The sequence below is a fragment of the Haliotis asinina genome, chromosome 7 (assembly GCF_037392515.1).
Source record: "Haliotis asinina isolate JCU_RB_2024 chromosome 7, JCU_Hal_asi_v2, whole genome shotgun sequence".
Taxonomy (NCBI): Eukaryota; Metazoa; Mollusca; class Gastropoda; order Lepetellida; family Haliotidae; genus Haliotis; species Haliotis asinina.
In genome coordinates, this window is record NC_090286.1 from 18,494,598 (window position 1) to 18,506,872 (window position 12,275).

Here is a 12,275-nt window from a genome sequence, read left to right on the forward strand (position 1 = left end):
ATATAACAATGTGTGAAAAACGATTAATGCTGGGGAATCTTTACGGGCCTAACGAGGACTGTTCAAATTTTTATATCTCCATACTTAAACAAGCTATAATCTTTGACAATGAGCATTTCATCTTGTTTTAAACACAGATATTGATGTATACAATTATAAACTCCTCAAAAAGAGAAACGCAAAAGGGAAATATATCCGGTTAATGTATGCAAATGGAAATTTTGTTTTACAAAAGCTGAATATATGGCTCGAGACAGTCTAAGGAATGCATTTTCATCAAACAATGTTCCTTAAGATCACACATTTCCAACTGACATGTGTAAAAGTGACAAATCGCCAAAACGCAACTGTGTCTGTTTGAGTCACTGCAGCAAGTTCATGCTCTGATTGCCACGCAGGGAGGTCACACCCGTTACTGACTGTGTGGGACGGTACATGTGACGTTGGGAATTGTACTGGCCACTAACTAAGGGTGCCATCATGTTGTTCAAGTCTGTGCATTTTCGCATTCCTACTGCTAGTAATTTCTGAATTATATGAATTTGAAATTTACCATACAATGCGGCTTCTTTTTTTGAGCAGTATATTAATGTCAATAATCCAAATGCTCTGGAGCAAGTAATAAGGTTGACTGGTGAGCTTAATCTAATTGATGTATGGAGAGATCACAATCCACATTCTAAGAAATTCACTTGGCGTAGAAAAAATCCTCTTAAACAAGCTTGGCTAGACTTCTTTCTCATGTCTGAATCTCTGTTCCCTTATGTTCAGTCTACAGGTATCAACGCTGGTTACAGAACAGACCATTCACTTATAGATGTTCAATTTAGTTCCAGTGATCAGGGGAATAGAAGCTTGCATTGGAAAATTTAACTCTTCTCTTTTGAAAGATAAAGAGTATGTTTTGACTATAAAAGAAGTGATTTCAAATGTGATTAAGCAATATGCTGCACTTGTTTACAATTTTGATAACTTAAATAAAGTACCCACCTGTGACTTTCAATTTAGAATAAGTGACCAACTGTTTCTAGAAACTCTCTTAATGGAAATAAGAGGAAAATCAATATCCTACTTATCCTAAAAAATCCTAGAAAGAACATGACTTGAATGTAGAAATTGAAACTTTTGTTAAAATCAATTTTTTTTAGATATTTAAATACTTACTTTACTATAGGTCTATAGCATATTACCTCAAGCTTTGCTAGTAGGAGATCTGATGGAGTTGAATTGCTATTCAATCTTGAATGGCCACCTCGCAATCGACGAATGTCATGATACTGAAGTATCTGGATCTCCCCACTGCGCATGCGCGCAGACTAAAACCAGAATTTCACTTTCACTTCTCGGTCCGAAGAGTCTGTAGTGGGGAGGAGCATCCAGCGTTGGCAGTGACTAAACACCCTATTGTAAGGTAGGTATTTAAATATCTAAATATCTAAAATATTTAGATTTTAACAAACTTTTTACTTACCTTACTTACTTACCTTACCATAGATCCCACATATGCCTCGGGGCAGCCGGACCACTACTGGTTCACTTGTAAGCCGGTCTGCCACAACAATCTCTCATGAAGATCCACTGGAACCAGAATCAGAGTAGTAGGTCACGTACTAACCACCGGAGGGGTATGGTACATTATCTCATGTAAGTACAAGACCCCCATATACCAAGGTAAGTAAGATCGTACCTTATAGGGCGGAAGGACGTGTAAGTTGCTGCGTAACTACCAATGGTCCGATAGAGTGCAGCCCCTCCATAACTTCCACCACTAAATCCCGCAATGGCTAGACAATCAGTAGGTTGGAGTAGTGTAGTAAGGCCGCCCAGTGACCAACAGCTAGAATCACTGCTTCCAACTCGAGATTGTTGATGTGCCAATTTGCTTCTATGTCGGACCAGAGCCCTAAGGCTGTCCGATCATTTAGGTGCACACCCCAGCCCTGGAGTGACGTGTTGACATATAGTTTGTGGTCCTGCACAAACTTGGTCAAACAAACTCGACTCGATCGTCCACCAGTGCAGGTATTGGTGCAGATGTACTGGAAGCAACAGGCGTGTCGAAACATCGTCTGCCTGTATGTATGGGAGGAGGTACCTCTGTAACGGACGTAGCATCAGACACCCCTTGCGTGTTAAGTCCTGTGCCAACGTCAGTAGGCCCAACAGAGAATGCCACTCCCTGATTGATTAACCACCCAAACTGCTCCAGGAAAGAGATGGCAAAGTCTAGCTGCCTGCGTAGCAACTGTGGTTTGAACCGGTTGAGCGGGCGAACTCTATCTGCCTGAGATGCAGAAATCGACTGATAGGCATCGTGATTTTGGTAAAAAGCCACGGGGCCGTGGAAATGCCAAACGGCAGGACTCGCCACTGGTAATGTCGACCCTCAAATACAAACCTCAGAAAGTTCCTGTGAGTCTGGCAGATGGGGACATGCAGATAAGCATCCTGTATGTTGAGACTGCACAGCCATCTTCCCGGGACCAACTTGAGGCGCTGTAGTTCAAGACACCATCTTGAAGTGAGGAGGCTCTATCAAGTACCGATCGTTGAACGATGCCATGTTGTGTCAGGTGCAGTCTTGGGAATGAGGAAGACCGGAGAGTAAAACCCTGACGAGAGGAGTGGGTCCATCACTTCCTCGATGGCATTCTTCTCTAATACACTTCGATGTTTTCCGTCAACAACTGACGCTTCTCCCTCCCTCTGCCAGGGGTGGTGGGGCGTCCATGTCTGACGGCTTGCAACAATCCACTGCTATGAAGCCTTGGCCGCGACAGATAAAAGGCACATGAGAGGGCTTCAAACGCTGACAAAGACACCTCCGTGTTCATTAATTCAACATGTTCCTTACAAACTTCTGGAATGGCATTTCCGAAGAGGCCTTGCGAGGAGAAAGGAGTTCTAATAAGATGCCATTAAACTCTTCCTGCCATGAGAAAGCATCCAAAAACCCCATCGAGCGTACAACTGTCGTCATTGCTAGGGCTGTCCGAACATGTCCTAATAAGTCATGTAGCACTTTGCCTTGTCATAGAGACAGAGATGACAGATGTTCCAATCAGGACTCGTTAGGCTCTGTTAAATCCACAGCCACCGCTGAAGTAGCTGACGCTAACGGTGAGACAGGCTTGAGGATGCACCGCAGCTCCGTGTCAGTGGCCTGTAGTCTGGAGTCCTGTACTTTATACGGGGTGGATGAGTTCCGGGTCCATCTTGATAGCTCTTGCAGTGTCTACCTCTGACGCCGGGGAAGGGCAATCCAGGAGCCTATCAGCAATCACATCTTACATAGCAGACAATGGTAGGTACGATCCGTCTTCCTCCTCCACATGAGCGGAGTCTTCCTCGTAGTTGAGGAGAAGTACTGTTCTTCATCAGTATTCCTGGAAATGGTTGACTTGTGCTCTGGCGCCTGCTTCCTGTGCGCCGACTGTCTGGCACAAGGAGGTGACGCTGACTGGGATCGTGAACGCCAGTGATCTTTCTGCAGTGGAGGGGTCTGCCCCAGCGATCTGGTGATCTAAACAAGGAACGGTGGCGCCGACATATGCTGGATGAACTACTTCGGGGACTCCTGGATCTTGACCTCCTGATACTTTCATCCCGATCTCATTCTATCATTGGTAACAGTAATGGCACCCCACGGCGCTCCAAACACCAGTGTGCCCGACCCTGGCGCCGACTTCTCTGCAACCAATGTATCCGTACCAAGCGATGCGCCTGCCGGTGCCGGTAATCGGATGTGCTCTTCCCTCGGCATCGTGTCTGTAACATCTGGGACCATCGGAGGCGCCGTCTGTCCTTGAGATACGCCTGGCGTTTTAGATGGGGTAGGTACAAGTAGCGCTCTCAGAATTTGTTGTACCTGGTGTGCAAGGGCGTCAGGTATCAATAAATCCACCCAACCTCCTGTCTGGGTGGTAGGCGTCGGTGTCGGAATCGGCGTCGGTGTTGGCGTCAGAATTGGCATAGGCATTAGCATCGGCATCGCCGTCGATATGGGCGTCAGCATCAGAAGCATTGTATGAGTCTGTCACACTGGCTCCACCTGAGCAGAAGTTTCAGACGCCGCCCCAGGTATCTCCAACGCTGTGTGCATCTCCGGCGTACAGGGTAGAGACAACCTCGATCCACATGAGGATGCTGGAGAACATGACATCTTCCTCAGTCTCTGTGTCTTCCTCTTCCTAACCAACGCCAAAAATGCCTTGAATTCAGCAGTAGATAATCCAGAACACGCTGTACAACACTGCAGAAGGGGGCAGGATACATTAGCACAGTCTGAGAGTCCGGACAATAAGGGTGTGGATCCTTGCCGGACTTGAGGCCTTTGTAAACTTCACAGAAGTGACGTGTCATGCACAACTACTGTAATAGACTGAAAATTAATTAATACAAAGCTTAAATACAGCGGACCTACTATCAATAGAAACAATCCGCTGACAAAAGAAACCAATCTGGTAAGAATTTACAAAGGTAACAACAAAAAAAGGACACTTGCGCCTCTGTTACGAGGTAGCCGACAAGTGTACCAGAACAAAATTAATCGTTATAGTCGCCACAAAGACTGAAAAATATACATACCACAAACTAAGAACCTGATAGGAATCAGTGGACAAGCTAGTATAGTCAAACTTTATTAGCTGGAAAAATAAATCTAGCAATCCAAACACGTCTTGATCAGACGACGCTTGAAGTAAAAGTGAAATTCTCTTGGAGTCTGCGCGCATGCGCAGTGGGGAGATCCAGATACTTCAGTATCATGACATTCGTCGATTGCGAGGTGGCCATTCAAGATTGAATAGCTATTCAACTCCTTCAGATCTCCTACTAGCAAAGCTTGAGGTAATATGTTATAGACCTATGGTAAGGCAAGGAAAAAATTAGAAAACTCAGTCCTAACATCTCAAGATGTAGATGCTAAGAAAAAAAGAGTTGGAAAGTTTGAGAAAAACAAAAATGGAAGGGATATTTGTTAGATCAAGGGCCCAATGGAACAATGAGGAAGAGAAAGTTACCAGTTATTTTTGTAGCTTCCATAACAGAAATTTTGTCAGCAAAACTATAACTGAAACTGAAAGACCTGATGTATCTGTCTAGTGATATCCTCAAAGAAGCAAAGTCTTTTTTTGAGAAACTTTATTCTCGCTACAAGGACTCTCAGTCTAATTTAGACATTTGTGATGTGTTATGTGAAGATTTGCCGGTCTCAGATTCTCTAGAAGGTTACATCACTTATGACGAATTATTGAAGTCTTTGAAAAGCATGAAAAACTACGAAAGTCCTGGTACAGATGGTTTTACTGCAGAATACTTCAAGATGTATTGGATTGTTTTGGGCTATTTTGTGTTGCGGTCAATCAATAGTACTATCGACATTGGTGAGTTATCCATTACACACAAATTAGGTGTCATTACTTGTCTACCTAAGGGTACCTAAGCGTTTTCTCAAAAATTGGAGGCCCATTTCCTTACTTAATGTAGTTTACAAAATGGCTTCTTCATGCATTGCAGAGAGGCTTAAAAGAGTTCTTCCTATTCTAATTAGTAGTGACCAAACTGGATTTATGTCCCATAGATATATTGGTGACAACATAAGATTTGTTTACGATACTTTAGATTTTACAGAATCACAGAATATTCCAGGTATTAATTGATTTTGCTAAAGCATTAGATTCAGTTTCATGGACTTTCATACACTGTTATACATTGTGTAGACCAGTTAAAGAGGCTGGATTGGGCATGATTAATATATTTGAACACGTCAGAGCTTTGAAGGTGACTTGGGTGAGGAAACTAGGTACTAAGGATCCAAAGTGGAAATATATCTTAAATGCTAGCTATTCCAAATGTAACGAATTTGATAGTCATGGCAAAGAATTTTAGAAAGAAATAGCCAGTAATCTAAAAAAAATCCTTTCTGGATTGTTTTACTGCTTTTTATGATTTTTCACGTAAAACTAAACCTGATAATTTTGAAGATTCTTGTCTGATCATATATTTTATAATAGTAATATCGTTGTAGATAATAAAAGTACTTTTTATGAAGAGTGGTTCCAAAAAGGAAGGTATCTCTCAAATTTGTGATCTTGTTGATGAAAATGGCAGTTCTCTGTCTCTGGTTGATTTTAATGAAAGGTATCAGATGAATGTGTGTTTCTTAAAATATTATGGTGTCGTTAACTCTATAAGAAAATATTTTGCTGGCTTGCCAATAGTGAAAGAAAACACTGGACAGTGTGCAGGATATACACCAATTACTCGGCTGTTACTTTCAATCAACAAAGGCCTTAAAGCCTATTACTATGTCCCGTGTTCTTCAAACAGGACACCAAGAGCACAGTTACAATGGCAAGATTTTCCTAAAATCGTTTAAATCAACACAAGACACCAAACTGAGATGGTTTCAGTACAGGATACTCCATAGAATTTTAACTACCATTACATTTCTTAAAAAAATAAAAATTAAAGATTCAGATTTATGTTCATTCTGTAATGAAGAAATTTTTGGTCAAAATTTTTATCATGGTTAACAGAAGGTTGTGATCACATACATAATCTCACACTCACTATGTAAGAAAAATGTTTTTACTGACACTGTGTTTGACTTATATTATTGGGAAAATATTACTTGTATAAATGCGAGCTCAGTTCTGCTTTACCAAATGTTGCTCAATTCAGAGGGGAGCTGAAATTGAGATATAGTATTGAAAAATGTATTTTCTTCAACAAAAGCTGTATAGCTGAATTGTATTCTAAATGGCTTTTATATCATGACTTATTTAAAGATGATTGAACTTATTAACTAATTATATTCTGTATTAATATGTTTGATAATTAAAGATGTTGTGTGGTGTGGATGGCGAGTGAATGGATTGTCTTGTTTTTGTTAAAAAATTGCACCTGTAGCCCATTACTCTCTTATAGCTCATTACATTACTCTCTATCCTGTGACTGAGCGGTCCCCTGGCTGCTTTGTATTTCTCTTGCAACATAGAGTCAGAAATAAAATTAAAATTTAAAAAAAAGGCACCACTTCAGTTCAAGACTTGTTAGATCTATCTGCCAGTTTTTGTTGAAAAACATTAAACACTTTTATTATGTTCTCAGGGAAGAAATGACAACCCCAGCAAATCAGACAAACAGATGAAGTGGCAAATATGTCCACTCTTCCACACCCAACATAATGGATGAAGTAAATACAATTGCATAATTGTTTTTGTTCCTTAGAGTAAACAAGAAGATAAAGACGCTAAACTTCAGCTTCCTTTGCACATATCCTCTCACACATATTTCTCAATTAGTCTCACAGCACTGGACTTTATCTGGACTGTTAAAGTCAATATTGAAAATTAGTTAACAAAATGGCAAAAGCATGTACAAGACTGTATTACTTCTGACTGGATCCCCTGGTGTTGGAGGAGGTCACCCAGAAGGGAAGGTAAGCCCGTAAGAGAAGCTGCAACACGAACTGATGAGGGGGTTGAAGGGTGGAGTCTGGTGGCAGGGACATTTCCACCTGGCTAATGAGGTAGAACTGTTCCAGGGCTGCATTACGGATATCTGTTTGTGAACACCCCACCAGCAGGTCAATGACAAAGTCACTGACACATGACAAGGAATAGAAAGAGGCTGAAAAACAAATGAAACAACATTGTAAGCAAACAGGCTACCATATCAGTCTCAAAACAAGGCAAAGTACTATAATAAAAAAACATACATACTTATGTGCTTATTGCTTCAACCAGAGGCTACATGAGTTGTACCATGGATGGACGAATAGGGCTTAAAGTCCTATACAATTACACAATAATGTGCATGCACCTGTGTGTGGCAGCTTGGTCTGCCCAAATGCATAATGTTTTGATCAGTAATTTCATATCACGCCAAGCGTATGACTCCGAACAACCAATCTATATCACCATATGCCAAATGATAAGCAGGTTTACAGCAATCCTTCAACAACTTACAGGAAACCAGATAAATCAATGTGAAACATGACAGCATCCCTTGCTCACTTTAACATAATTACATTATTTATTTGGACAGGAGTCTTTGCTCCTGATCACACTGTTAGATAATCTAAACAACTGCAGAAAATGTCCCATAATAGCAGATGTAGGAAGTACATGAAACAACTCATTAGATTTGGTAACAACACTTGTAAATCATGCCACATTTTGAATTTCCTTCTTTTGATTTCATTTAAAATACATGTTAAACAGATGAAGGTCAATCTATGAAGATAGCAAATGATAATATGTTCTTCGACTACATAATTATATACTATCCCAAACTATTTAATGGAATTGTACAAATTGTAGAATGGTTATTCTTTGCTGATTAATTATTGAAGTTCAAATGCAGGTCCACTTCCATTTATTTCATGACAAATGGATTCACTCAGAATAATTTGGTGACACATTAATTATAAAAAAACAAATCACTATGGCTGTGATGGTTGATAATGTCAAAAGAAATGCATTGTGGAAGACATACACAAGTATAAGCCTTGGAAATAAATATGAGACATTATATCAGAATAAGAGATTGACCAAAAAGATAAGTGAAGCTGAGGTGTTTGTACTAACTCCATATTACCCACCTATAAATTCAGGCCGTTTCTGAAGACATGTGACCAGTATCTCCAAGGCTTCTTTGGCAATGTTTGTGTCTTTGGTTGGTATGTTAATGTGGTGAGAACACACGCCAGCATGCAGACTCTGACAGTCACTGTCGCTGTTTGTACTGGCAGAGCTACCTGAAAGTACACATGACAGGTGTCACTAGCTGAAAATTTCAACATAGATACAGACAAATATAAATTAAAGTTTATATGCAACGCAAAACACAACTCTGTAGATTCCAATACTTATATAGTTGGGGTGCAGCATGAAGCAGGATGCATGGATTAAAAGGTCGTGAGAAGAAGTAGTCTAATCTTAGTTGTGTACACGAACAAGTCAATAATCTACTCTTTACAAAAAAAACAAAAACATGTTTATTGTGATAAGCAGCCTCTGTCACAGACAAAACTCAATGTCTGTTTTATTGATACCTACGTGTCCGACTGCCTGTCTGCTTATGACAATGTGCAGTACACAACTTCAATCATTGATCATATACAATTTGAACTTAACACCTATCAGGCCATACGCCATGAACAAAGGGCCCTGAGAATATTGGCAAATGAACCAGCCAATGAGAGTCTCCGCTACACTTGACTGATCACCAACCCGCTCTGACTGGGGTCAGTATGCCGGCTGCTACATTTGAAGCACAGTAAACCCAAGCAAAAAATACTGAACTTTCGATTTGTAATTGTACGCTTATAATTTTGTGTATTTGTTTTTCCATAATTAGCAATGTATATTAGATGATTAGAACAATGAATAAAGGATAATTGTGTTTTAATTGAGTTTGTTTTTTTTGGTTGCATCTAAGCTTTAAGTATCATGACATTTCACAACATATCAGTTACTAATAAACTGAGTAATGTCAGGCAGAATTTGACAAACCTACACAGACACATAACAACTAATGGTGGACACACGACGAAAAGCTTGAAACCTAAGTTCACTTGACTGATATTCATTTTTATAGATATCCTGGCATAATGGGTTTTCGATCGGATTGCAATAAAATATTTCGTGAACAAAAAATAAATACAATCTTTTAATGTCGTACGGCCTACCTTCAGACAAGATGAAGTTTATTTCATAAACTGTTATATTTACATGCACATCACGCATTCTCTATCGTTAATCCGTCACTTCTGTCGAAGCAATATCAAAGATTCGCCGGACATGTAAACTTGCCTGGCTCGCTGTGGCGAGACTAATTTGGGCTATTCACGCCTGATATCCCTGGCAGGTTTTGGAGATTACAGGAAACTGTCTCGTCATACAAGCAAGTCCTGATTGTTTAATTGTTTAATTGCGTTGTAAAGGTATATGTTGAAAGAAAGCAGGAGTGAATACATGTCATATATGTAATGTTTTATGTAATTTTATTACACTTTCTCTTGTAGACTTTTGGTGGCATGTGCATCTGTATTTTCTTAACTCGTGTTTGTATTGTTTGTATGTCAGACATGCTTAAACAAATTGTGCCTCTCATATCATTGTGTGAGGTTAAATTGTTCAAAACATCTATGTCAATGGCAGTAATGAAGAGTGAGTGAGTGAGTTTAGTTTTACGCCGCACTCAGCAATATTACAGCTATATGGCGGCGGTCTGTAAATAATCGAGTCTGGACCAGACAATCCAGTGATCAACAACATGAGCATCGATCTGCGCAATTGGGAACCGATGACACGCGTCAACCAAGTCAGTGAACCTGACCACCCGATCCCGTTAGTCGCCTCTTACGACAAGCTGAGTCGCCTTTTATGGCAAGCATGGGTTGCTGAAGGCCTATTCTACCCCGGGACCTTCACGGGTCCAGTAATGAAGAATTTACGCACATGCCTAATAATATTCTATGAAAGAAGCGTTTTCGCTGATACGTTGCTAGTGTATACTGAGTATTTTAAGGTGAGGACTAATAAGCTAGGGTGTGACTTACATGGAACAGATTCACAGTTTGTCACTTTGGTTCGTCTAGATATATAGAAAATATACGTTATCACACGAACATACATGTATACATAATGTATAATGCTATTCCTTGCAAACACATAAGGCGAAGGGTCATGGGATGGGCGTCACCAAAGTTCCTGAATAGGACGTTTTGTATCTCAACAGTTCAATATAGTGGCTGATTTGTTACCTACAACCAATTGTATCATGAGATACCTGTCACATAGGAAATGACAGGTGGTGGGGCGTGTGCTAAATTTCTGAAGAGCACGTTCGGTCACTAGACAGCTTGGATACAGATTCACTATTGGTTAGATCACTGACCAATCGATATGCTGGATTTCGGTTATATCAACTCTAGCTATCATGAAAACGTTTGTGTATCGTGAACATACATAATCGTCAGGATGCCTGATATGTACATGTAGGACTAACAAGCACTGTGACGAGTTTGTTATTCTTTAAAGCACTCAAAGCGCTACAATCCCATTATTTTTACCCCGGATAACCCAATCCAACCATTGAGTAGAGATAGCATTTATTTGCATATACAGTAGAACACAGATATAACGAACTCAAAGGGACCAAGGGATTTAGTTTGCTATATCCGTTGTTCGTTATTCACATTTGACAGCCATATTGGCTTATAGAGATGAAGAGACACGTATATACATGGGCTACATATTTTTATTCTTGTACATTGACATCAAAATTCTGATTTCATTGTTCAAATACATTATCTAGAACATGTTTAACAATCACAACAATTTCAACAATATAACACTTAACTGCGTTTAACATAGTCCACAATTTTGCTCTGCATGCCACGTCCTGCCGAATTCATTTTGTTGACTGCTGCACATACATCTGCTAGAGAGTCAAAAGTAGAATTGTCTGATCCTTCACACACGGCAGGATGGGCGGGACAATTGTCTATAAACATCAAGATTTTGTGCTTTTGTCTTGCCATACTCTTATCAAGGTTTTTGATCCACTCTGTGAACAATTCACTGGTCATCCAGGCCTTTGCATTTGCTTTGTATGTCACAGGCAAGGTGCGCACATTCTTGAAGCATCTAGGCTTTTCTGACTTTCTGACGACTAACAGCGTAAGTTTTTCACTTCCAGTCATGTTTGCCGCTACCAACAATGTTATCCTCTCCTTAGAATATTTTCCACCACTGCATTTTTCCGACTTGAAATGAAGCGTTCTGTTTGGCTTCATTTTGTAGAAGAGGCCAGCTTCGTCAGCATTAAAAATGTTTTCAGGTTTGTATTCCTCAAGATAGCCAGGTAGACGAGTTTTCAGCCAATCATTGACGAGGTTGGGGTCAACTGATGCACTTTCCCCGTGAGCTGATTTGCATACGATACCACGCCTCTGTTTGAACCTGTCAATCCAAGCACTGTTGCAACTGAAATCTAAATGACCTAACTTGGATGCCAATTCATTTGCCTTAGTCTGCAACATGGGACCACTCAAGGGAATGTTTTCACTTCTCGCTCCTTGAAACCATTTGTAGAGCGCATCTTCCACATCTTGGTGATTTGCAGTTTGTAACTTCTTGCGGGCGGGGCCGAAATCACTAGAGACACATTTTGCCAGTATCGAGTCGCGATTCTTAATAGTGGAACTGAGTGTTGATTTCGGAATGCCAAAGTCGACAGCGATGTTTGTCTTCGATCTTACT

The 12,275-nt window shown here is 40.3% G+C and overlaps 1 protein-coding gene across 1 annotated transcript in view; it reads right to left on the reverse strand.

Annotated features, from left to right (window-relative positions):
• The window catches only part of LOC137290530 (ubiquitin carboxyl-terminal hydrolase 24-like), a 177,129-nt gene that overhangs the window by 72,456 nt on the left and 92,398 nt on the right, over positions 1-12,275 (reverse strand). The window contains exons 33-34 of the mRNA XM_067821545.1: positions 8,609-8,764; positions 7,398-7,635 (exon numbers count right to left, since the gene is read on the reverse strand). Of these exons, the coding sequence (XP_067677646.1) occupies positions 7,398-7,635; positions 8,609-8,764 (394 nt within the window). The remainder of the gene's footprint in view (positions 1-7,397; positions 7,636-8,608; positions 8,765-12,275) is intronic.